At 41.6% G+C, this 26,709-nt stretch overlaps 3 protein-coding genes across 3 annotated transcripts; 2 read left to right on the forward strand and 1 right to left on the reverse strand.

Annotated features, from left to right (window-relative positions):
- Nucleotides 1-1,659: 1,659 nt before the first annotated feature.
- Nucleotides 1,660-4,332, forward strand: LOC131244362 (patatin-like protein 2). The gene is made up of 7 exons (XM_058243983.1): nucleotides 1,660-1,960; nucleotides 2,122-2,303; nucleotides 2,396-2,582; nucleotides 3,279-3,440; nucleotides 3,541-3,843; nucleotides 3,959-4,134; nucleotides 4,229-4,332. Exons 1-7 carry the CDS (start codon nucleotides 1,832-1,834, stop codon nucleotides 4,323-4,325), a joined length of 1,236 nt encoding a protein of 411 aa, XP_058099966.1. The 5' UTR covers nucleotides 1,660-1,831; the 3' UTR covers nucleotides 4,326-4,332.
- A 1,146-nt stretch (nucleotides 4,333-5,478) lies between these two features.
- Nucleotides 5,479-10,652, reverse strand: LOC131244025 (uncharacterized). Its single transcript, XM_058243693.1, has 7 exons — nucleotides 10,320-10,652; nucleotides 9,491-9,874; nucleotides 9,214-9,415; nucleotides 7,638-9,104; nucleotides 7,041-7,526; nucleotides 6,105-6,680; nucleotides 5,479-5,984 (listed from the first exon to the last, which is right to left on the reverse strand). The coding sequence occupies exons 1-7, from the start codon at nucleotides 10,650-10,652 to the stop codon at nucleotides 5,479-5,481; spliced, it is 3,954 nt and encodes a 1,317-aa protein (XP_058099676.1).
- A 12,954-nt stretch (nucleotides 10,653-23,606) lies between these two features.
- On the forward strand, nucleotides 23,607-26,073 carry LOC131244364 (patatin-like protein 2). Its single transcript, XM_058243984.1, has 7 exons — nucleotides 23,607-23,747; nucleotides 24,425-24,606; nucleotides 24,704-24,890; nucleotides 25,072-25,233; nucleotides 25,339-25,641; nucleotides 25,727-25,902; nucleotides 25,995-26,073. The coding sequence occupies exons 1-7, from the start codon at nucleotides 23,607-23,609 to the stop codon at nucleotides 26,071-26,073; spliced, it is 1,230 nt and encodes a 409-aa protein (XP_058099967.1).
- Nucleotides 26,074-26,709: the final 636 nt, after the last annotated feature.

Raw genomic sequence — 26,709 nt, forward strand, 5'->3', positions numbered from 1 at the left:
GATTTGGAAAATCCGACAACATAATCATAGTTATTCAACCTAAAACTAAACCAACTTACTATATATAGAGTTAATTACTTCTTTTTTTTCCTTCTTTTTTTTTTTTTTTTTTAAAAAAAAAAAAAAAGAAGAAGAAAAGAGGACGCGCCACCCGAATATTATATAAGAAAAAGGAGATGTACAATCATTCGGGCCGGGCCCACCCGAAAAAACCTGAGGCCGCCTATCATATAAGACTCTGGACACCAGGAACTCACGGGAACACCTCAACAGCACAAGACAGGGGGATGCCCAGTAGGACAGAAAACCACACGCCACCCCTATATAGGACCAAGAGAAAAACGAAGACCTGCCTTACGTTGACACTGGGAAAACTCAAATAGAACCCAGGCCCACCTTATCTAGGAAGATCGAACCCCTAACTTGACCCGGGAGGTCCCGCTCCTGATAAAAAACAATAAACGATTGGCAGGCACAATTCAAACGAGCCAAGCCATCAACCGGGCCATTTCCTTCTCTATGAATGAGCTTGATCGACACCCTTCCAATGCTCCTAAGGGAATTAATTCTGGACACCCAGTGACTCCAATGCCAAGAACAAGATGACTCCCCCAAAAGGACGTCAACCACGAACTTAGAGTCCAATTCTAATTCGATGCTACTATACCCCCTGCTTTGGGCCAACTGGAGGCCATCATACACTACCCTCAGCTCTGCTCGGTTGTTGGTGCCAGACCAATAACCCGCCGTAAAAGCAAATAAAAAATCTCCATTGAAATGTGAGAGAGTAAAAAAAGAGAGTTCTCTTCTAGTTTCCTGTACACTGTTTCCAACCCACATTGTAATTTTAAATTTGGTACACGTGTTCACATCGACACGTGTGCTTGGCTTGGATAAGCACAAGGCTCCAGACGCAAGCGTTATGGAACGAGCCTAAACCTAAACTCTAACACATCATTTCATAGGTCGTGTGCATAATATTTCGTTGACACCCCATGAATGGTAGGTATAGGCTTGCTCGGCCTCCTTTTGGTTACTAAGGGTTTGCTTGAATTTTTTATTTTTTATTTCGAAGGAAAACGTAGAGAATTTAGTTTATATATATATATATATATAAGACATTAGATGAACTTATTCAGGAGATTAGATGAATTATACAAGAGATTATATGAACTTACAGACATGAGAACCCTTGTCAAAACCCTAGCCTCATTCTAGAATAAGCCCTTCAATATCCCTCAATACTATGGGTTTGCTTGAATGTATTGCTTGCGTATGTATAGTTGCCTTAAAGATTCAATAAAATTCTCTCGTTAAAAAAGAAAAAAAGAAAAAGGTATAACCACCTTACCACACGCGCATGTACGTACATATGTTTAGTAAACAACTAACTGTTACCTAAAATAGGATTGACTAAAGAAAACCTCATGTGTAGACCACACTGTTGGCCCACTTGATTATCCAATCTAGGCACGTTGATTTCTATAACCATTGGATTGAAATTTGCAGTTAGGTTTAGCTTCTTAGATAATCCTACCCACAACAGTCCTTAATTAGAGATTAAATATTCCGATAAGAATATGAGAAGCATGTTGGCAAACGGATTTGAAGATAATAGTGTTTCCGCGTGCGTGTGGAATGGCAGCGTTTTCCTGCCTAAACTCAATGCTATTAATACTCCTTCGCACAACATCAAATCCATCATTCCGAATTTTGTTTTCCTTTATTTTCATTTACAACCTTGTTCGCACCCTCCCTTCAATCCCTACATTTGGCTAGTTGAGGTTTTATTTTCTGCTATTTTTTTTTTAATTTTTTTTTTCTTTCTGTTATGGAACGAATGTTATCAATCCAACCTGCAACTTACGGAAACCTAATAACCATTTTAAGCATTGATGGAGGCGGCATAAGAGGAATAATCCCAGCAACCATTCTCTGCTTCCTCGAGTCACTACTCCAGGTAGAATATATCTTTAATGAAATCCAAACTCGCCAACAGATGCTAATCAAGTTTAACCTAGGCAACTTATAGTTTGAATTACTGTGATAGGGCAATTAGGTATAATTTTCTTAAAACCATTGATTTCTTAGCCTTAATTTCAAAGAAGTTTCATGGAACAGGAGATGGATGGTGAGGATGCAAGACTTGCAGACTATTTCGATGTGATCGCCGGTACAAGCACAGGTGGCCTTATGACTGCCATGTTGGCTGTGCCGAATGAAATCAATCGTCCCTTGTTTGCAGCCAAGGATATCAAGGCCTTCTACCTCAATCACTGTCCTAAAATCTTCCCACAATACAGGTAGGAGTGGTGATGATAGAAGATGTAGTAATTTCAATTGGTGGTTTTGTACAACACTCGACCCAAATGTTCTCTGATGTGTATTTATGTAGAGGGCCATTTTCCTCGCTTGCAATGATAATCAAAGAATTAATGGGACCAAGATACAACGGCAAGTATCTTCATGGACTTGTAAGGGAAAAACTAGGAAAAACGAAGTTGCACCAGACCTTGGCAAACATCGTTATTCCAACTTTCGATATCAAGCAGCTCCAGCCTGCCATCTTCTCCACTTATGAGGTTCTTCATTTCCATTCGCTGAATTTTCTTTTTCTATTTTCATTTTCAAGATGATTCCTAGGGTTGATATTTTTTAGTCTCATTCATCCCAATGTGTTTTGATCTTAATGTTTCATGTTAGAGAAATATACAATTGACTGGTAATTCCATGATGTCCAAAGGACCACACACTATGTTGCACACTACTCTAGCAATTCGGTATCAAATCCAGTGAAGTTCAATTATCATTGGAAAAATCTGGCTTAAAACTCTCATTTTACCTGCAACAAACTAGGTTTCTCATAGTCAATCCACATTTTACTGACACCCTAACACCAAACTAGGGTTTTCCTCCCTTGTTTTGTTTTACAATTAGGGTTCGGTGTACACAACCTTACTGTAATTAGTCATGTACACAACCTTACTGTAATTAGTCCTAGACAATTCAGGGATTGGTTCCATCAGAGGTTTATGATGGTCAGATTTTGGTATTTAGGTTTCTGTCATCCTTCCTTTTTTCTAGCCCTTTGTGCAGGTTTTTTCTCTTTTCTTTGGTCCAGGTGTATCTTGAGGTATATGATAGGTGCAGCCGCCTCCTTTTTTGTTGGGGCCTCCTGAATGATTGTAAAGTTTCAGATCAATGAATTTAGGGCTAAGGCCCTTTTCCAAAAAAAAAAAAAAAAAAACCTTACTGTAATTATTTTTCTTCTTATATAGGTAAAATCAAACCCATCCTTGGATGCACTGCTCTCAGATATATGCATTGGTACATCTGCGGCTCCAACGTATCTTCCTGCCCATTATTTTGAAACCAAAGATTCTCAAGGGAAGGTGAGAGAATTCAACCTAATTGATGGTGGTGTCGCGGCTAATAATCCGGTAAACACATTCAAATAATTTGACAACTGGATATTAAGATAACAAAAACCCTAAACATGCATTTCTTCTTCGCTAATTGAAGTCTAAAATGAGGTTCCAGGCATTGGTTGCCATTGGTGAAGTCACAAAGGAGGTTTTCAAAGGGAACCCAGATTTCTCTCCTATCAAACCCATGGATTACCGACGGTTCCTAGTTATCTCAATAGGAACTGGTTCACCAAAGAAGGAGAACAAATACAATGCAAGTCGCACAAGCAAGTGGGGGGTTCTGGGCTGGTTGCTAAGTAGCGGTTCGACTCCATTTGTGGATGTTTTCACTCAATCAAGCGCTGATATGGTTGGCATTCACCTGTCTGTGATTTTTCAAGCCCTCCATTCAGAATGTAACTACATTCGGATTCAAGTAAGTGCAAACGCTTCCTGACTCGTGTATATGCATGCATTTGCATAAATGATGATTAGGATGTGCATTCTCTGCTCCTTAAGCTAAGGATGATGCACTTGACTGAATCCTATAGGATGATACATTAAGCGGGACTGTGTCATCCATCGACATGGCAACCAAGGAAAACTTAGAAGATCTTGTGAAGATTGGCGAGGGGCTGTTGAAGAAACCAGTTTCGAGGGTGAATTTGGAGACAGGTGTTTTTGAAGCTGTCGAAAACGAAGGAACGAATGAACAAGTACTCAGAAGGTGGAACATATAAATTTCCTATGGCGTTTTCTTATTGTTGCTGTGATTATTTCCAATTATCGGCACTAATCCTTTTTTATGCTATTCTCAACAGATTTGCCAAACAGCTTTCAGATGAAAAGAAAATTAGGGAGATGAGATCACCTCATACCAAATCTTTCAAATCCAATGGCCATGAATTAAAATTGTAAATGGACCACCTATCGTTACAATCCTTTCGTTTATTAATGTAATTTGTTTTTTATGAAGTGTATCTTGTGTACGGTAATTAAAGAAAATTATCTGATCCAATGATTCTTGCAGCATAAGAGGTGCTGTTCCTTGCCATTATCGCACCCATGGTGCTTGCGAGCCAGATCAGAACCATTCATCAAGTCCAAGATGGGCCATGGACCAAAAATCATACTGTTGGCAGGATCCCAACCCTTTATCCGAGCACCAGCGTACACTAAAAGATGATTGCCAGTGCCTCACAGTCGGTGAGAGAAACTTCATTAGTTAGATGATTAGCATGGTCGGATCAAGGCCATTTTGGACGGTGTTCAATCAACAGCGGGGCCCACAGGTTGCATGGTTTGGATCAATATTGTACACAAGATCCATGTGTGCGGAACACTATATGGAGGCAAAAATCCATGTGCCTCTGGCATAGCAGGAGTGTGTGGCCGCCATTGGGTCCCACATGCTGCAAGTGGTCCAATCATCGGAGCCATCCATGTTGTGGATTCTATGCTATATAACTTTTTTTTCAAAGATCTGTATCCATTTCATTGATAGAGACGGTCTGTACATTCGGGCACCCCAAGGCAAAAAAACAGGTGCCTATCCTGAGAAACTAACTGCACACGGAAAGAAAATCTTTACAAGGAATTAATCAAACCGAGACCAACTTTATTGAAAAAAATAGAACCTCTAACCTGATGGGGAAGATAGCATACGTATCGAAATAAGAAAAGGATTGGGAACCACTCCCATGCCGGGCCATGAGATCAGTGCCGGAGAGTTTCCTTCCCTCAGGACATGCACGAACATAACACGACCCCGCGTTCGCAGCTGGTTATTCCTGAAGATCCAAGCTTTCCATTTCCAACCTGGCTTAACCACACCATTGAGCATATCAATCACTTATCTAGAGTCGGATTCAATGATGATATGGGACATGCCCCTTTGGCGAGCATGGAATAGGCCATCGTGAACCGCACGTAACTCTGCCACCGTGTTCGTTCCAACACCATAGCCTACCAAAAAAGCAAAAATGAGATCACCCATTTCATCTCGACTAATTCTGCCCCCACCAGATCTACTCGGATTTCCACGAGCGGAACCATCCACATTTACCTTAATCTAACCATGCGGAGGCCTCTCCCACTTCACTACGAAGGCTCGTCCCCCAAAATCAAAACCAGAATGCGCCTGAGATAACTGCTGACGGCACTGTCTACCCACGGTAGCTTTACAGGCACCTGCCGTTGAGCCAGAAATACGAGCCATCCACCACCTGATTTTACCAGAAACTGACTCCGCGGACACCACTGCCAAATCAAATGTCGCTGCATTTCGAGCTTTCCAAATCTCCCAAAGGATGATGCAAGGCGTAAGCATCTGGATTAGACTTCTCCTTGGCTTTGACAAGACCACCGCCCACCACTGTTGAAGCCGAGCTTCAATCGACAAAGCCTCCATGACAGCAATCTGAAAATCCCTATCGATCTCATACCACACTCGCTGTGCTAACTTGCTTGCAATGAATAAATGAAGAGCCGATTCTTGTGCATGAATAGAGGGAACTTGAGAACCTTGCAAGGTGCAACAGACACATCTGGAAGCAAGCTGAACGCCTCGAGACTGCACTGCACAGTCAACCGGGACCGCTCTCTGTAAGACTTTCTAAACAAGCAATGACATTTTGGGCGGGAGTTTAGCATGCGACACCCACCGAGACCAACTCTGACTCGGACGCTGGATTTTACTCAATGCCCAAGCAGATCTAATAGAAAAATCCCCATCTAGGGTGAAAGGCCAGATTGGCGTGTCCGAATCCCCTCCAATGCAGAAACTGGCGTGAAAAATCTGATCAATCACACCCTGAGGGAGGAGGAGCCACGCAGAAGAGGGGGGGAAGGGACCCACCGGGCCAAGCACGTTACACACCTCCAGGTCTTGCAATTCGACAAGCACCTCAGGTTGAATGAGCAGCGAAAGCAGCCCTAAACCTGTCCAGTTCGTCTGCCAGAAATTACACTTACCATCACCGATTTGCCATAGCACTCGGGAATCGACGAATGGGATGAGGTCCAAAATCCACTTCCATAAAGGAGAGGACAGGCGTGTAGGCTGATCCGACAAGGTGGGACTTAAATCTAGATGGTACTTGGCCGCCATGAAGTACTTCCAGACATTAATTTCCCTCCCAAACCTGATTACCCATGCCATTTTGAGCTGAAAGGCTGTCATGATGTCCGTAAGCCTTCTAATCCCGATTCCACCCTCTTCCTTAGGCGAAGCCAGCACTTTCCAGGTCTTCCAATGACATTTTTCTTTCCCTTCTGTCCATCACCTGAAAAACTTTGCCATTTGCTTCTTAATTGAGGTCAACACCTTCATAGGAACACGAACTGCCGCCATTGTGTGCACCGGAATACTTGTTAGCACATTCTTAACCAAAATTGCTCTCCCGGCCTGCTATAAGATTTGAGCCTTCCACCCATTAGTACGCCCCACAAGTATGTCAACCAGCGGATGGAAATGAGAAGATTTTAGCCTTCCTTGCACCAAAGGGACACCCATGTACGAGAACGTGGATGACACTTTCGCAATCCCAAGGATTTCCTCTATAACCCTGATTCAGTGACTTGAGAGCTTAGTGGAACAGAAAAAAGAACATTTTCGCAAATTTATACTCTGACCCGAGGAAGCTTGAAAGGAATCCAAGAAGTTCTTCAAAGCCTGAAGCGACCGCTTGCCCCCATTTGTGAAGATGAGGGTGTCATCCGCATATAGCAAATGTGAGACAACAGGACACCCTCTACGAAGCGCGAAAAGACGACAAACCTGCTGGTTGATCATGCATTTCAGACTCTTGCTCATGACCTCAGCTGAAAGAATGAATAGACTTGGCGAAATTGGATCTCCTTGCCGTAATCCCCTCGATGATTTGAAAAAGCCTGTCATCTCCTCATTTATCAGAACTGAAAACCAACTATTCACCCAACATTTTTTGACGATCTTTATCCAGGCTTTGCAAAAACCAAACCGTTCAAGCACCAGAATCAAGAAGTCCCAATTTACTCTATCATAAGCCTTGTCCAAATCAAGCTTTAACACTATATTCCCACAGCGGACTAGCTTGTTCAAATCCTCGAAGAGTTCCTGTGCCAAGGCTATATTTTCTGCTATAGCTCAACCTTGAACAAAAGCCCCTTGCTTAAGTGAAATCAACGTCGGAAGAATTGTGCTAAGCCTGGCCACAACAATCTTAGAGAAAACTTTGTAGAAACAGTTACATAAACTGATCAGACGGAAGTCCAAAAAACGCCTAGGAGAAGCTGATTTCAAAATAAGACAAATGAATGAAGATGTTGCTGACCTCGGAATATTACCACCTTTGAAGATAAAAGAGATGGCGTTATGTATATCCTGGCCAATCACATTCCAGCACGAGATGAAAAAACTAGCAGAAAACCCATTAGGACTTGCCGCACTGTCAATTGGCATGGATTGGACCACTGCGTGCACTTCCAACATGGAGGGGGGAGCTAGTAAGCTCTCATTTTGAGCCGGGGTGACGATATTAGGAATGCATTGGAGCAGATTATAATCCATCTGACAATCAGCTGCACTGAAAATTTGTTGGAAACGAGCCGCCGCTGCAGCCTTCAACTCCTCCTGGTCCTCCATTATGTGGCTGGTATCCAATTCCACCGGATGGATAAGCGCTCTACGTTGTCTCTCCGTTGCAGTGGTATGGAAAAACTTCGTGTTTTTATCACCCTCTGTCAGCCAATCCACCCGCCATTTCTGCTTCCAAAAAATCTCCTCCATCAGTTCCAAAGAAGCTAACCGGTCGGAAGTTGAACTGAGTTGCTGCTGAATTCTGCTGGACTGCTCCACCGAACTTGAGACTTGAAGCAACTTGTTCTCTAGATCACACATGTCCCTTTCCGCCGTCTTTATCTGCTCAAAGATGTTACCAAACACCTCCTTATTCCAATGTTTAAGGTCAAGTTTCACCTGCTTAAGCTTCGCCAACACGTTATACATAGGATGAGCAGACTCCACCTTCTCCCAGGCTGATTTAACCACCAGCAAAAAGGACTCATGCTGCGTCCACATCCTTTGAAAACGGAAAGGTTTTGGCCCCCCATTCTGTCGCAATGGAAAACTGAGAAGAAAGGGCGCGTGGTCAGATTGAGTACGGGGCAAATGGGAGACCAGAAACTGTGGGAAAACCATAGACCAATGAACATTGATAAAAGCGTGGTCGAGCCTAGCCCAAACACGGGAGGAACCTGCCTGATTGTTGTTCCAAGAAAACCTACTGCCAGAAAACCCCGCATCTTGGAGACCCGCAGCATGGATGGCATCTGCAAATTCAGTAGAGGATGCCCTGTCCACAACCCTCCTACTTCTCCTTTCAGAATCATTAACCATTGCGTTGAAGTCGCCACAAACGGTCCATGGACCTTGCATCGAAGAGGAGAGAGCAACCGAGTCCGACCAGAGCGCTCTCCTTAATATCCTGACACACCTAGCATAGACGAAAGTAATATGCAGGGGGAGAGAGCAGTTCTGCATATCTACCAAAATGGAAAGACATTGGTCAGACTTGAATAGAACCGAGCAAGAAACAACCGACTTGAAGAAAATCCAAATCTTTCCACCCTCCGAACCATTTGAGGAGGAGTGAAGACCCAAAGCCAGACCCGTTCTAATCCGCTTCTCATCACCCAGCATAGGCTCAAGAAGAGCCACTATACAAGGATCATTTTTCCTAATAAGCCTCTTTGCAGTTCAAAGTGTCCGTTGGTTGCCAATACCTTGGACATTCCATGCAAGGATCTTATCCATCCATCACACAACCGGTATTCACGGCCCTCCTCTTTAATTGTCGAAGCCTTGACGTCCAATTTCCTTTCTCATAGAGAATTCTGTGCCTTTTGAACTTCCTTATTGATCCTTCTTTATCAAACAACTGTGGGTCCTTTTGAGACTGATTACCATCTAGAATCAGGTTCCAGAATTCGTCAGAAACACCACTCTGATCCTTGTGCTGATCTTGATCCTGAACCAAACACTAAGGCGCCACCGGGCTACCAAACACCATATCCAGATTACCTAATGTTTATCTAGAGGTTACATTATCTGCCATAAAATAGGGAGATAGATCAATCTCTAATTCAGCTGTCACCTTATCTCGCATCCTACCTGCAGTTTCTGGGGCCGCCTCTAGCTCCATTAGGCATTGTGTCTCAACTTTGTTCACCCCAAATATATCTTCAGCTATTGAGCTGTTTTCCTTGTCAGTGGATTTAGCTATGTTGCTCACAGGATCAGACATGGGCGAGGGAATGAGAGTCCCTTCTCGTGAATTTAGCTGAATCTCTGTTAACGGCACCTTATCGCTTTTCTCAATTTCTGCATGTCCTGTAGAGATGGGAAGACCCACCGAAGAGATGGCAGGTAACTGTGGCTGGGTATATGATGGCAATCTACTAAACCAGTTCCTCTTCACCCTGGGAACCTACCTCCAAGGTTAACAGGTCTGCTTCCCCCTGGTGCTTTTTCTGACGAGAGTTTAATCCAGATCTCAACTGCTGCCCACCACTTTCACAAAAATCTGAATGACACCCAGCTTGCTTGTTCGTATTAACAGAAACATACCCATCATAAGTAATAAAAATATGGATGGTTCAAATCATCAGTCACGTTGTTATGGCTTTAAAACGGTTTACGAATGCAATGGCCGTTGCATTTTTTTTTTTTATTATTATTATTATTATTTTGGGGGAGTGGGCATCATGCCACTATTTTCATTGAAGAGAAGAACATGTATAAAACCGATGGGGCTCAGACCAAAAAACCATGAGACCCCGGGAGAGATGTTGCACATTCGGGAGGGGTAGGCAAAGAGACCCTCCTATCATATTAAGGAGAAAGGGAAAGAAAAAAACCTATGACGTGCGCACCATGCCAATCCCTATCCTATCAAGGACGAGCTCCCCACGGAAAAGGGGCGGGAGGAGATCAGAAGGCACCCGAAAAATCTTATTCTGCTGATTGTTACTACCCCAGCGGGCTAGACTGTCAGCCACCCTGTTAGCCTCACGAGGGATGTACCTTATGGAAATATCACCCGCAGAACTAATACAGTCAAATTGGTATTTCCAGTAAATCACATACCAAGGATGGGTGGTAGCTTTGGAAAAAATATTCACCACAGATAGGGAGTCGCTCTTAACCTCAATTTTGGAGAAACCTTGTTCAATGCAGATGGAGAGACCGTGAACAACCGCTTTCATTTCCGCCTGGAAACTAGATCCGACGCCATACCCTTTAGCGAAGGCAAACTGAAAAATTCCTTTGTCATCCCTACAAACTCCCCCACTGCCGGAAGGGCCGAGGTTTCCCCTGGACGACGCCCCTGAGGGGTTTTTCCCATTTGACGTAAGATACGGATATGCGAGAGCCAGCTGGAGGAGCGAGCCGGAGATCCTTCACCACTTCCCTATCGACCTGGTTCTTGGTTGGGGGAAGGGGAAAAGCGCTTGATATGTGAAAGAGCCAAGATCGGACCTTGTGAATGGCTTGGGAAGGATCGAAGCGGGCCCCTTCAAAGCGGAGGGCATTCCTAGCGGTCCACATTTCCCAGAGAATCAGGGTCGGGGTGAGTCCTCTAAGGATGCCCAGAAGGGAGGAGTCCTTGGCCATAGACCACCATTGTGAGGTTCTCAGGCCAGCCGATTGGTTAGGGAGGAGGGCCATCAAAAGAACAGAGGAGAAATGGGACCATAGGGAAGACGCTAGGTCGCCAACCACAAAGAGATGGTCCATGGATTCCTCAAAGGGGGAGATGTTGTTATAACAGACACAACCAGAGGCTAGATGCATGCCCTTCTTCTTGACGTTGGAGTCCACAGGGATGGCATTGTTCAGAACTTTCCAGTAGAAAATTAACAGCAACCTTTGGAGGGATGTGGGGGTGTCACGTCCACCTGGCCCAATTGCGATCGTGACCATGGAGGCGAGAGAGCTCCCACGTTGATCTAACGAAAAAATTGCCTGACTTTTCTCCCATCCAGACAGCATGGTCGTCGCCTGAGTTTAACGCAATCCCTTCAGCAATAACATGGGTGCGCACCGAGTCAGGCAGCAGGTTGGGGAGAGGAGCAATAGGGTCAAGAGGACCAATGAAATCCTTTATCCAAAGATTCTGAAGAAGCAGAGGGGTAGTGGCTGGAAGCCATCTTTTGAGGGGCCCCAAGCCTGTCCAGTTATCATTCTAGACATTGCTGGCCGTCTCCCAGCAAAAGACGGGAGTTGTCTTCGACGAGATGGAGAAGCTTCCTAATACCTTTCCACACTGGGGAATCAGTGTTGCGCTGACTAGCGGATTCACGGGAGTTGTTGATCATGTATTTGGATCTCATGAATTTCACCCAAAGATTGTTCTTATGGGCGAAGAAGATGGTCCAGGCCCGCTTAAGCCTCAGGGCAGCTAAGATTTCTCTTAAGGGTTTTATGCCGAGCCCACCCTCCTTAGTGGGGTAAGTAATACGCCTCCAACTTACCCAGTGGAATTTTTTTCTCCCTTCAGACCACCCCCAAAAGAAGTCTGTGAGCTTGGATTCCAGGGTCTGCAGCGTCTTAATTGGAACATCAACCATCGCGAGAATATGGATGGGGATACTGGAGAGGACATGCTTGATAAGAGTTGTTCTGGCAGCCTGACTAAGGAAGCGGGCCTTCCAACCTGAGATCCTGGAGTGGATTTTCTCAAGAAGGGGATGAAAGGAGGCTGGGCGGGCTCTACCTTTGGCAAGAGGGACACCGAGGTAGAAGAAGGGGGCAGAAGAGTAAGCAATACCAGTCAGTCTTTCAATGCTACAAGTCCTCGACAACGGCCGTTACACTTATATACAATCCAACATGCACTCCATTAGCCGTCATAACGGGTATTAGGACATCTGTGAAAATGCTAGCCTGTGAGAGGAAAAGAGGGGCAGGAATCCTTTGCAACAACTGTTTCACAGATATTATAAAACACTCCCAAGTCTTTGGGCCCTCCGTATAATATATGTAATTAAAATATGCTCCTTCTAAGAGGTATTATCCTCTATGTTAGGCCCTATATAAGGCCAAAAATTAGCTAGATCCACAACTAAATGCACAAGTGGGATGCCACCACATATCGGCACACTTGACGAAAGCAAAGTCAGAAGGTTACTCGCAGCAAAATATAGATGGTAAGAATCACAAATACCTATTTGTGAAAGACATGTTCCTCATCGGGAAGCCTAGAACGTACACACGATCAAAACCTTAAACGTGGTTGTCTACCTTAGAACATGTGAAAAATAGACATAAGGCACACTGGTTTGAGATGCCTATAAAGCATACATGACACCTCCAAAGACTATTAAACTAGATTCTGAGAGCAAGAGCCCATCCAAATATATAGATACAGTCACATGTGAAAGTACGGTGCCATGACGGTAAGATGCGTGAGGACATGGAATTGAATATATGATTGCTTAGCAAAGCTAACTAATTTTAGAAAATTAGGATTATATTTAGAATTGGAAGCGTATGTTAATGTGGTGTATGAATCAATTGTCAAATTGGACCGCCTCCAGTCTTTGTGTCATCAAGAATCAACCCATTGATGGCATTTAGATAACTTTCAAATTAAATTAAATCAACATCATCACAAATTAATGAAAAACAAGATAAATCAATTGTCTTAGTTGGAAATCCTTTTATGGTTAAAATTGAATAGAATAACATTAAAACCAATTAAACGAGTTTGTTAGGTTTTTATTTTTCTTTTCCAACTTCATCATTTGAGATTTTCAATCAAGCCAACATGAGAACATGTTAGAAAAATATGATCCTTCAAGCAATAATCTTATTGAAATGTATCTTTTGTGTCAGTACGTATTATGAGATGTAAGCCATGACACTTTTCATCAATTCAACCTTATCATTAATTCATGGATTAGCTGCTCTATAGGGATTTGTGAATGAGTTTTGCATACCCAAACGAGAAAATCAAAATTCGATAGAATTCATACATTCATGGAGGTTTGTCAATAGAGTGTTTGCTTTGGTTATGTAATTTGGACTTCTAATCACATCATTAAGAAGCTAAAAAGTACGATCATAATGATATGGGGCTGGTAAGTATAGCTACTAGATTCCAGCATATTCTTTGAACTTGAGGGAGTCCCTCGACAATAATACAATAGATATGTTAGTAATTAATGCATGTTTGACATGCTTAAATGGTAAGATGGCAATGCTACCACACTTCAATTTTGGATATTTACATTATATTTAGTTCGGTTTTCTATTCAGGCCAACTAATCATCCAAACACACCCAAAATGATATTTAGTCCAGTTTCATATTCGGTCCAATTTTTTTATTTTTGAGAATGGGATTCTTATTAAACAATCGTGTGATTTTTTTTTGGATGACTATCAGGTGTAACAGATTTTTTAAAAAAAAAAACAAAACAAAACAAAACAAAACAAAAAAAACAAAAACCAATTTTTATTTTATTTGCAGAAATTTTAGCGCTGGATCAAATCCGTTGCTAATTTTTGAACATGTTTTTTTTTTTTTTTTTAAATCCAAAAGATTTTCATGTGGGTTTTGCCATAGTTTCTCAGAAAAAAGGACCAAGAGGTGGCCTATTATAAGGAAGGACAGAGAAGAAAGCAAAAAAAAAAAAAAAAAAAAAAAACCACATTACAAGCCTTGAACTCGAAACTTGCAACACAACCCCCAGGCGGCCCCTACTAGCCCACAAATCAACATAAATGAGGTCCGTCGCTTCTCTTAAGATCAGCGACCAACCATATCCGTTGAAAAAATTTATAATGACGAATTCATGTGGGTTTTGCCATAGTTCAACGACGGATAGAATCCGCTGTTCATTTGCGACCGACCATGTAACACCCCGGTTATCGAAACCCGAGTACATTACTCATTTTCCAAGAACCCGAGTGTTAACCTTTAAAGATATACAAATTCTACAGACATATATATATATATATATATATATATATATATATATATCAGAGTTAGTAATCTAGCGGGATAGAAGCAAATCAAGTATAAGAGGGAGTCCAAATATACAAAATCAAATATTCGAGTGGTTGCCCGTAAACTTATACAAACCAATGTCTCAAAACTAAAAATTGAACAAACAAATAATAAAAGTAAACTATAAACTAGAGCTGCATAGTCATTGATCCCTCCAGGTGACACACTAGAGACAACTCGTACATCATCTACGTGCCCTACATACTGAATACGGTTTGATAGCGTCAATGGCTATCCCAGTGAGGTATAACCCCCAAGATTTATCATATCATCAAGATAATTAAGAATAGTTATCATGAACGGTGTATAACAAATATTCCACAATGATTATCATTAAAATTAGATAAGATTTATCAGATACGCATTCATCAGATAAATTCCACAAAGATAATCTTGTTTAAATGCATGGATGCATGCACATGCACACAGACCTGGGGATACACATCCAGCTGGCAAAAGGTCGCCTAGGGAGAACTAGTCACCTGAAAAAGTACTTAAAGGTACGCCTAAGAAGAACTAGCCACCTGGAAAAGACTATACAACGAGGACACCTAAGGTGAACTAGTCTTCCGGAAAAGTACTCAAAGGTACGCCCTAAGGAGGACTAGGCATCTGGAAAAGCCCATGCATAAAGGACGGCCCATGGTAGTCGAATGCACGTAACGAAAACTTAGGATCACTAGGTAAAATACTCTACGGTACAGCCCATAGTGACCCAAGAAAACTCCATGTCTTGTATCGACCACCCGATAAAGTCCGCATGCTATGAAATGCATGATTAGCCTAGCCATTATTATTCCAGTTGCAACCAACCAATTTATGTAAACTTAAGGCCACTATAAAAGTTTGACATCCCGTATAGGCTAACAACTTAGTGGGATCTAACAAGTATGATATTTCAAAGGGAATCTCTCCAACTAGTGGCCAATCATTGTCCAAAAAGTGAAACTTACCATCGTAAAGACGTACAAAAATGACCCGTCAAAGCTATATGGACAAATATTCCATATCAAAACTGCAAGGGCAAATAATCCGTCCCAAGGACATGATAAAAAATGAGATTATCCCCAAAAACCACATAGGCACAGATGGTAATTCCACAACAGATGTTCCATTTAATCTATTAAATAAGGTGGCCACTAGTTCGAGAACTTCCAAAGTTACTATCAAGTAATCGCAAGTAGTAAAATGAGTCATGTATAATTTCAATGGCACTTACACATGTAAAATGTTCATCTTAACCTATGACAGAGGTAATTAAATTTCATTATACTTTCAAATATTTAAATTTAAATCTAATCCATCAATCATCTATAAAGGACCAAAATCAATAAGAGAAATTCACCATTTAAACAACCAATGATATGAATGTGCAAAGAAGAATAAACGAAGCTAACTATCATGATATAGAAAAGCTCGAAGGGTGATCCTCACCTTTTAAGAGTTGGTGCGTCTCCTGATGATGCTAGAGTTAATCGTAAATGCCCTAAGATCAAGATCTAACAAAATTACAATATTTTGAGCAGTTAGATTAATTATAACGTAACCAAATTTATATGGTTAGGATTAAAGCTTAAGGTTTGGATTACGTAAATTTTTAGGCTTTATCTAACAATCTAAATCTAAGTGTAGGTTTTAGAACTTGAACTCTAACTTTTGCACAAAGAATAAAATAACATTATTAATGATAGTTTGCGAATTAGTATTAATTTCCCAATGATATCTAATATCATAAAACTAAGAGTTTAATAAATGTTATAAATGATAATAAAATTAATAATGATAAAATAAAAATTTAATAAGAACTAATATTAATAATTATACTAAGCCAAAATGGAAATGACAATATTATCTAATAATGAGAATGATAATAATGTTAATAGCATACTAATTATTCTAATGATAATAATAACATCATAATAAAAAATAATAAAAATTTTTATAAAAATGACAACAAAAGGTGAACATTAACTCACCTTATTGTGAAACTCAACTATATGTGTGAGCCATCGAGTTAGAAGGATAATGACTCAACAACCTAACAATGGAAGTTTATTAATGTACTAACTAGACGCTACTCAATTTGAGGTTGAGCTGATACCGTAATAAATGAAGTTGCCCCATTGATGGAAGAGGATTCAATAGCTGAGGTTGAGAATCCCCTAGAACAGGGTCCTGACCGGGTTGAACCAGTCGAGTCGAGTCAGTGAAACAAATCCTACTACAATCTCTTCTTTCCTCCTCTTTCCTTCATTTCTTCTCTTCCTTCCTCTCTAACATTCTCTCTCTTTCTCCCATGTTTCTCTGAGATGTTTAATAATAGCTGATTATCAAACCAGACCTGCAAGACAGTTCGACTCAGTGAGTTGATCCGTCAAAACTTGACATCGAGTTAAGCCCTCAACACATTTGTATTACAACTCCCTTCTTTATCATTCCCTTTCGTTTCTTTTTCCGTTCCTTCTTCCTTGTCTATTTCTCTGCTGCCAGTGCCCAGCAACTAGAGTTGATACGACACGACTTGCAACGACTCAACCGAGTCACGTCTTGACTTGATGCAACAATGGAGGACGGCACATGACACCTCTCTCTCTCTCTCTCTCTCTGATTTTTCTCCTTTTCTTTCTTTCATTCTCCTTCCCTTTTGCCGGAACACTTTTAAACTCAGAACCCAGCTCGAGCTCGACCAGGTCCTAAGTCAAGCTTGACTCAGCAATGAGCTGGATCCGCTCCAGCAGTCTTATGCAGCACATCTCGGCTTGGTGTGGTTTCGAGTGGCAGTCTCTCTCTCTCTCTCTCTCTCTCTCTCTCTCTCTCTCTCTCTCTCTCTCTCTCTCTCTCTCTCTCTCTCTCCACGTGAATGGGTCTGGACTCGACCCAAACCACCCCGACCAGTGCCCGAGACACAGCGAGTCGACCCAGTTGGAATGGTGACTCGACAGCGAGTCGGTGGATTTGGTTCGAGTCAATACAAAGCAGCAACATCGCCTCTCTTATCCTTCTCTTTCTGATTCTCCTTCTTTTCTTCTTCCTCTTTCTCTCTCCCTCAATCAAAACACGTCTGAACTTGGCCCAGACTCGGACCGAGTCAACTCAACCCATTGCGGTATGGCAAACGACGCATTCTCCCTCTCTCTCTTTTTTTCCTTTCCCTTTTTCGGAAAGGTTACGCTAAAATTCAGCCTTTTAAAGGTTCTTTTAATTCCTTTCTGGAAGATTCGGACGTACCAACTAATCACAGGATTAGTTATGAGTGTTTGCTCTAATGAGAGAGCTTACATACAAAGCTCAAGATCTGGCTTGCATGCATGGAGGAAATCTAACGTTTGCGATAGACTTTTGGCAACAGGGTCCACTGGATGACTGCCTCAGATCGGTCAATGGGGCCCACTTTGTGATGTTGGGTTCTTTGGTTGATTGAGGAAGATGACCGGCCTGATCATGGCGGTTTCTTATCCCGGGCCCCATCTGATGATCCACTTCCATTGGATGGATCATATGGGCTTCTTGACCATTCTGGGACCCACCTTTTGGGTGGATAATCACGAAACTTGGTGGTGCATAAGATCTTTGCTTGCAGCTCTTTTTGGCAAGTTGCCGATATCTCGTGCAAGAACTCGTGATGGCAGCGGGATAGTCTTGATGTTGCCCTAGGATGGACATATCAGATACACCAATGAGGCTTTTGGAAGCTAAGGAACGTTCGAGATCGAGCCAGCACAAATACGGCAAGATTCTTTCTACCTTTTATGTTATGGAAACCCTAAAAGGAGGTTGAAAAGGACGGTTGGGATTGTTTGTAATGGAAGGCTGAGATGAGATGAACTGAGCTGTCTTAAATCGCTAGGCTGGCAGCTCAACGAACACAATTCCCATTTTTTAAGCCGAGCCGCACGCACTAGCCAACTTGCACCCAAGGTCGTGGGCATGCACACGTGTACCGAGATGTGAAATCAATCAAGGTTTGGTCAGGCAAGGGTGATTCATTAGATGGACAGTTCAGATCATTGCAATGGCTAGTGATGGTGGGCCAATATTTAAAATCATGGATGGTTGTCCGTTTGAATTAGTTTCGGCAGGAATGAAATGAGAGAAAATCTCTCTTTTTTTTTTTTATTTCCATCGGGTCAGCGCCCGATTAACTGGATTTTCCATCCAGTGCACTTCCCTTGATGCACATGCACACAAATGTGGGGTCCATTGTGCTGTTTTGGGAAATCTACTCCGTCCAACGGGTTTTAGGTCCGTGATATGACGATCGGACCAAATATGACGAAAATTAGAAACTCAGGTGGGCCATATTAATGGGATTGTATATCTAAATGACGATATCTGGCGATCATTGGAGATTTGACAGTCAGATCTTTTTCCAATCATTTGTTGGCGGTTTGAATGGTCCGAGTAGACATCTAAGTGGACTTTAGAGCTTGATTTAATCCTAAATCAGTGCATTCAAGTGGTGATTTATTTCACCAGATATAGTGGACATGATGAACGGTAGATCTAATGAGTTAGATCTCATGTATGGTTCCGTTGGCTTAGTTAAGCATTGTCTAATGTCTCATCGTGATTGTCACTCCAAAAATGTGTCACTCCAAAAATGTGAGTTTGGAGAAGAAGTGATGGTCCATCTTGAAACGTAACGGATGGATGGTCTAATCAATGAATGAAAATTGTTCTTAATGATTAGATTAATGCACAATTGAGTTTATAGGCTGATATCGAGGTGTTTAGGTGTAATATCCATGCCTCAATGGCTGGATTTGGATTGTGGGTCAACTGGTTAGCGTCGATGTAATCCTACATTGAGACATAAGGGGTCGGTCATCTAAAGGTGGATCATGAGTAATCAAGCATGGTGTAAGTTATAGGTTACATGTGTTTTATCATGTGTTCATCCTAGGTTTGACTCAAATGGTAACACTCAGAGTACTGAAAAGTACGGGGTATTACAGACCAAGTTCGTTATTAATTTCGTTTTGCGACGCATCTAGTCCGTCGCAAATTCATGATTTTGGTGTAGTGATGGTAAATGGCTTGGCTCAAATTGAGATAGTGGTAGTGGAGAAATGATTTTTAAGAAAGGTGGGATTTTCCAAGAGAAGTGAGAGGGCAAATGGCTATGGACAATGCCGGAATTGGGTTCATTTGTTGGTGCTAATCAGTTTCTTTTAGTCATTGGATGTGATGCATTTCTTTGTTTCCTCTGATTTTACACATCTAAGGTTGGACAATGTTGTATGTACTGAGAATAGTTGGAGATCTGGCAAGAGGAGACTGCTTGGTCTTGGCTGTATTGGGGTGCGTTTTAGTGTTGGATGAGTTTGTATAGCCTGGTGGAGAGTGCGATTTGTGCCCTGCCTGGTGATAAATTTCAAAGAATGAGAAGAAAGATGAATTTGGAAAATAATAATAATATTTTTTATTAATATTTCTTGTATTTTTCAATACAATATGGTGTATAAATACAAATCGGATGAGCTCAAATACGGATAATTACATTGAAGCAAAATCAAAGAGATTATTTCAAATCTCGACAAACGTGTAAAAAGATTCTGTAATTAAAACATTACTACTACCTAGCTTAGATATAATATCCAATTTTATAAATAAATTAGTTATAGCAGTGTGCTCCCACCTCTCTAAAAAAACAAAAAGAAAGTTGCAGCCCACCTGAGGTGGAAGATATATAACTTGACTTTTAGGCCTGAAGATACAAATAATGTAACCCACTTGATGGAAAGATCCTATCTAACACATGTTCCATATTGGCACGTGTACTGGTTTAAGAAATTAGAAAAACGCAAATTCACGATGAAAAATTTACACCCATAGAAATTAGTTTTGCTTTGAAAACTCGTAACATTTTACCTTAATTTCTGCCGGAGCTGCTGTTTACACCCATCTTTTCTACTTTGTTCTATTTTGTAAGCATGTATAACGAAGGAAAAGTTCAAAGGGTGGGTGTAAAGATTGATGATTGTTCAAGTCAAATGGGATTCATTCAAGTCCGCTCCTTTTGACTTTGACAAAGTCATCAACCTCTGTTGATCATGGAAACTGATTGCGTGGTGTATCACATGGGTGGTGTGTTGACGTCCCAAAGTTCTGTGGGTATCACCCTAATGTATGTGCTATATCCACACCGTCCATCCCATTTTCGAGATCAATTTATTGTAGGTCCAAAAGTGAGGCATATCCAAAGCTCAAGTGGACCACACCACAGAAAGCAGTGGGAAAATGATACCCAACATTGAAACCTTTGTAGCGCCTATCGTTTATTTGCCATCCAACCTGTTCATAAAGTCCCACAGACCTGGACGAAGGGAGAAGAGTTTCATCCAAAACTTCCGTGGCCCCAAGAAGTTTTCAATGGTAGGTGCTCAATCCCCACTGTTTCATGTTGTGTGGTTCACTACAGGTTTCGATCCGACTCGTTTTCGTGCCTATGCCCTTAAATGATCTCGAAAATGGAAACGGATTGGCTGCTCCTCCTGACACCAGCCCCGGAGCTGGTGGTCGGTGCTCTGTGGGCCCACCATGATGTATGTGTTTCATCCATTCCGTCCATCTATTTTTCTAGATCAATTTATGCTGATACACAAAAAATGAGGTATATCCCAGTCTCAAGTGGAACACATTACAGGAAACTGTGTTGAATGAACTTCGACCGTTAAAAACTTTTTGGGAGCCATAAAAGTATTGGATCAAGTTGATCTTTGTTTTCTCCCTTCATCTAGGTATTTATGACCTAATCAACGGATTGGATGTCAAATAAACAGTACAGAGGGCCTTAGGAGGATTTAAATGATGGATATCCAATCACTATTGTTTTCCTGTGGTGTGATCCACTTGAGATTTATATCCCTCTCATTTTTGAGAAATAAACATAAAATGATATTTAAAAATGGATTAACTGAATCGATGAAACATATACATCATGATGGGGCCCACAGAGCACCGACCACCAACTCCGGGGCTGGTGTCAGGGGGAGTAGCCAATCCGTTTCCCTCGAAAATGTATGAAAGGGGACGCGGATTTCCTGCGAAAGCCTTTCGCAGGAAGTTCCTGCGCAAGTATGCTGGGTGGGGCCCACTGCAATGTATGATAGAAATTCATTCCATCCATCAGTTTTGAGAGCTCATTTTAAGACGTCGGACCAAAAATTAGGTGGATGCAAAACTCAAGTGGGTCACACCAGAGGGAAAATTGGTGAAAGAAATTTCCACCGTTGAAACCTTCCTGGACTCCATCTTAATGTTTATACGCTATCCAAACCGTTTATAATATCATTCTGAATGTGATGAAGTGAAAACACCAAAAATATAGCTTGATATAGAACTTTTACGGCCAAAATAATGATTCAATGGTTCTCACTGAATACCCAATGTTTCCTCTCGTGTGGCCCATATGAGTGCTATATAAATCTATTTTTTGGTCTCACATCCTAAAATGATCTCTCAAAACGAATGGACGGGGTGGATTTTACACAAACATCTCGGTGGGTTCCACGCAAAATCCTTGTGCAGGAACTTCTTGCGAGAGGCTTTCGCAGGAAACCCGCGTCCTATGAAAGGTGTGGATATAATACATACATCATGGTGGGGTCACAGAACTAGGTGACGTCAACACACCACAGCATCCGCTTCCGTTGGCCATAAAGAATTATTTGACCGAACCATTGCATATTAAGATCGGAAGAAAAGTGTACAAAGGAGCACAGTGTTACAATGCTGACTATTGAAAGTTAAGTATAATTACTTAGATTAAAAAATATATATGATAATTATTTAGACGGAATGACCTTATTTTGCAACCTAGTAGTTGGTTTTTTTTTTTTTTTTTTTTTTTTATAAATTGTAGTCCTATATATGCAATTATTTCCTTCATGAATGAAACTTTCTATTGATAAAATAATAAAATCTAACCAAATCAAATTTAAAAGTTGCATTTCACTTGCACATCATTGTTGTGGCGTATCACTCGTTGTTCCTGCAGCCTGCACTGTGCTGTCTGCGCAAGGGCGGCGTTGCACCACACGTTGTTGCTAAATATTACTTTGGTCCCATCGGAATGATCGGTCAAATCCCTCCTTCCCGACATCTTTCCCCAAGTTGCTGTTTTTGGATTATTATTACTATTATTATTATTATTATTATTATTATTATTATTATTATTTTGGATTCACTGGGCTGCAACACAATCCTACACAATATGCGCCGTGGCCACGTATGCATCACGGCAATGTATGCATCATTTTGCACCGTGCCTCCACAAGGCATGTGATTCACCCAAAATCACCCACATGCGTGCTTAAATAATTAAATATATGGAAAGTAATTGAATTTGAAGATCAACCCTATCTTTAAACGATGGCATCGAGCTAATTTGAATGTTATCCTCATAGTTTAGTAGGACTGCTGCACTAGCTAGCCCACTGATTCCTGTAACCATTGAACTTACATTAAAGTTCACCTAACTCTCCCTAATCCTCACCTACGCTTCTCACACCAGGAAGCTTAGGAAGCTTTCATTGTCTTTGGTAGATTCAAAGACTCTGTTAGAGTTTGAATCATTTGTGAGGTGGCCAGTATTTTTATTTTTATTATTATTTTTTTTTAAAGGAAAATTTTATGGAAAGAAGCAGGGGATGTACAACCATTCAGGCGGGCCCGAACAAAAAAGGATCAGGCCCCCACCTATCGTATGCTAAACTCTAAAAGAACAAAAAGGCCCAGCGGATGAGAAAAGGATAACAGGAAACCGCCAAGGGCAGGACAGCGACCAGCTGCCCTTAAGGAAAGAAAAAACAGGGGAGAGGGCGGCACGATCCTGAAACAATACAGTGGACTGGCAGAACAGGACATCCGTATATAATCCATATGTCGGAGAAATTATACTGCAGCCTATAAGTCACGTCAAAATCCAACAATGCTATAGGATAAAAACTTTATCCTATAAGTGTGATTATCAAAGAATCAGAGTAGTTTGCCCCTCCAGTAATGCCTATAAGTACCCGTTCAAGCAACAATTACATTCATCATCTGTTCTATTCCTTATTTTCACGCAGTTGCCTTATTCGCACCCTCCTTAAATTTCCTCATTCTCTATAAAGTTTCGATCGAAACTGTCCTTCCCAATCTTCCATGGAACGAGCAACCTCCATAATCAATCATATCCAGCCCCCAACTTTTGGAGACCTAATCACCATTCTCAGCATCGATGGAGGAGGAATCAGAGGAATCATTCCAGCAACCATTCTAAGCTTCCTGGAGTCTCAGCTTCAAGTAATCTATATTATTGGAAAATCCTAACTCATTACACTATGAAGCTTAGGCAGCGTTTGGATGCACTATAGAATCAAATCACTATTCCTTAGCCTTCATATTGAGGGTCTCGGATCCAATTACGTTACTTTCAAGATGGGACTTTTTTTTATTATTTATAATAATTGAATTGTATTTCAGATTGAAAAAATTATTTACATCGAACTACACATTTGGGCCGGACCTCCTCCACAAAAGGGGCCAGCCTATCGTAAGGCCTTCACTGGTCCAACAAGAAAGAAAAATCCTAAAAACTTCCCCTAACCGAGCCTAGGCCCGTTCGGTCCAAAACTAATTGCCCTCTAATAAGGGGTGAAAGATCTGAGGCGACTGTGAATATCCTATCGATTTTAGTGGTGCTGCCCATACGAGCCAGGCTGTCCGCTACTTTGAAAGGAGTGTAACTACAATCTACGGCCAACTTCCTCATTTTGGTTACTTGGAAGCATCATAATTTTTGCTATTTCTTATTGACTTAAATTGAAGGTTTGCACTTCAATTCATTTATGCATCCAAAACGCGACCTTAATACAAGAATCACATGTTTACTGAATTATAATATTTGTACATTTATTATTTTCTGAAATCCATGATTTCATTTTTTTTTTTTTTTATGTCAATGAGTGTTTTTGGATCAGGAGCTGGATGGTGAGGATGTGAGACTTGCAGACTATTTTGATGTGATTGCAGGGACGAGCACGGGTGGCCTTGTAACCGCCATGTTAACCACACCTAACGAGAATAACCGTCCTTTGTTTGCTGCCAAAGATATCAAGGACTTCTACCTTACTCACTGCCCGAAGATCTTCCCACAATGCAGGTGCTATGGCAGCATCAATAAAAAAATAACAGTTTCCACGGTGGCATTGAATTGCAATTCACTAACACGTTCTTCATTGTGTTTCTTTCAACCGTAGAGGCCCGTTTTCTTCAGCTGTTAAGATGTTCAAAGCAATATCAGGACCCAAATACAATGGCAAGTATCTTCATGGCCTTTGCAGAGAAAAGCTAGGAAAGACACGGTTGCACCAGACCTTGACACACGCCATCATTCCAACTTTCGACATCAAGAAGCTGCAGCCCACCATCTTCTCCACCTATGAGGTTCTCCATCATTTTCCCAAACTGATATATTCTCCATATCTTCCCTTTTCTATAAGACAATCCTGGGTTTTTTTCATACCGTGAGTTTAGGGTTTTCTTGGCCTTTGTTTCTTCTCTAACCTTCACATCTAGGGTTTGTTTATTGCTGCTCACCCTTACCATGTTTTTCTTCGTTGTACAGGTAAAATCGAAACCATATTTGGATGCGGAACTCTCAGATATCTGCATCGGCACATCCGCAGCTCCAACTTACCTTCCCACCCACTGTTTTGAAACCAAAGATTCTCAAGGGAACGTAAGGGAATTCAACCTCATCGATGGTGGTGTTGCTGCTAATAATCCGGTAAACCTCACCACCGTTGGATACTTACCTTGACTTCTGCATGTTCTTTGCATTTTCAACATTAAAAGACCAAACCCTAAAACAACTTCTAAACCATTGTTTTAGGCATTGGTGGCCATGGGTGAAGTTACAAGGCAGGTTTTCCGAGGGAACCCAGATTTCTTCCCAATCAAACCAATGGACTATGGTAGATTTCTAGTCATCTCGCTGGGAACTGGATCAATGAAGATGGATGAGAAGTACAGTGCGAGCCAGGCGAGCAAGTGGGGAGTTATGGGATGGTTGCTTAGCGGCGGTTCCACTCCGTTGGTGGATGTGTTTACTCAGGCAAGTGCCGATATGGTTGACATCCACATATCAGTTCTCTTTCAAGCCCTTCATTCCGAATCTAACTACCTTCGGATTCAAGTAAGTGTTCATGTTTTCTTTGATCGGGGACTTTCTAATTGCCGTTGTTGCTTTTGCCTAACAATTTGCTTGAATGGGATGCTAGGATGATACATTAAGCGGGACAGTTTCATCCCTTGACTTTGCGACCAAGGAAAACTTAGATAATCTTGTAAAGATCAGCAAAGAGTTATTGAAGAAACCAGTTTCGAGGGTGAATTTGGAGACGGGTATCTTCGAACCTGTCAAGAATGAAGGCACCAATGAAGAAGTTCTCAAAAGGTGAAAACATAAAACCCCAGTGTGCACGTATCATTAATTTTATTAATTTTAATCATCCGGAACTAACGGTTTTTTCCACCTTTTTTGTACAGGTTTGCCAAACAGCTTTCGGAAGAAAGGAGGCTCCGCGAAATGAGATCTCCACACACAAAATTATTCAAATCCAATTAATATTGACTTAGGTTACAAGTAGGAGATTAGTGAGGGGTTTGCAACGCAAGTAATCTCTCTATGTAAATTTAGTTTTAGGCATTTGATGATTTGATTGAAAGAGTTTTGCCCACTATCTGTAAATCTTCTTTCTTCATTTTGGGTGCTTGAGTTTACAGTGCAACTAGGTTTTTTTTTTTTTTTTTTTCCTTGAAGAAAAAATTTTTATTCACAAATCAGGGGCTGTACAATAGGGAGTGAGCCCATTCGGGCAGCCCGGAGGCACTAAAACGCATTGGGCCACCTATCAGACTACACCAGCCAGCCTAAGAGCTTGCGGTTGAGTCTCTAAGCTGACCCAATTAAGCCCAGCCGTTCCAGAAACAGCTCTCCACGGACCGAAGCTGGAAGGTCGGTCACCCTGTCCAAAGTCCTAGCAATCAGGGACTCGCTGCCCATCCTTGCTAAGTCATCGACTACTCCATTCGCTTTCCTCAGAGTGAGGATGTTTCTGCCTCTTCGCATGGATTCTATTCTGGCCCACCTGTACCAGAGAGTCCAGGTTTGGGTCCTCCCGTTTACATTGCAATTAGTTGCATGGGAAGATCTCGATCCAACTAGTTGACCAATAAGTCATCATCCTTGATTGTCAATGAA

The sequence above is a fragment of the Magnolia sinica genome, chromosome 4 (genome assembly GCF_029962835.1).
Source record: "Magnolia sinica isolate HGM2019 chromosome 4, MsV1, whole genome shotgun sequence".
Lineage (NCBI taxonomy): Eukaryota > Viridiplantae > Streptophyta > Magnoliopsida > Magnoliales > Magnoliaceae > Magnolia > Magnolia sinica.

What these genes read in the sequence shown, in the direction of transcription:
- LOC131244364 (XM_058243984.1), top strand. Translation starts at nt 23,607, where the DNA reads ATGGAACGAGCAACCTCCATAATCAATCATATCCAGCCCCCAACTTTT. An exon ending in GTGTTGCTGCTAATAATCCG is followed by an intron (nt 25,234 to 25,338) that starts GTAAACCTCACC and finishes CCATTGTTTTAG; the next exon opens with GCATTGGTGGCCATGGGTGA. An exon ending in AATGAAGAAGTTCTCAAAAG is followed by an intron (nt 25,903 to 25,994) that starts GTGAAAACATAA and finishes TTTTTTGTACAG; the next exon opens with GTTTGCCAAACAGCTTTCGG.
- LOC131244025 (XM_058243693.1), bottom strand. Translation starts at nt 10,652, where the DNA reads ATGAAAGCGGTTGTTCACGGTCTCTCCATCTGCATTGAACAAGGTTTC. An exon ending in CCTATTTTATGGCAGATAAT is followed by an intron (nt 9,416 to 9,490) that starts GTAACCTCTAGA and finishes TGTTTGGTTCAG; the next exon opens with GATCAAGATCAGCACAAGGA. An exon ending in TAGATCTGCTTGGGCATTGA is followed by an intron (nt 5,985 to 6,104) that starts GTAAAATCCAGC and finishes TTGACTGTGCAG; the next exon opens with TGCAGTCTCGAGGCGTTCAG.
- LOC131244362 (XM_058243983.1), top strand. Translation starts at nt 1,832, where the DNA reads ATGGAACGAATGTTATCAATCCAACCTGCAACTTACGGAAACCTAATA. An exon ending in TCCTCGAGTCACTACTCCAG is followed by an intron (nt 1,961 to 2,121) that starts GTAGAATATATC and finishes TTCATGGAACAG; the next exon opens with GAGATGGATGGTGAGGATGC. An exon ending in AATGAACAAGTACTCAGAAG is followed by an intron (nt 4,135 to 4,228) that starts GTGGAACATATA and finishes TATTCTCAACAG; the next exon opens with ATTTGCCAAACAGCTTTCAG.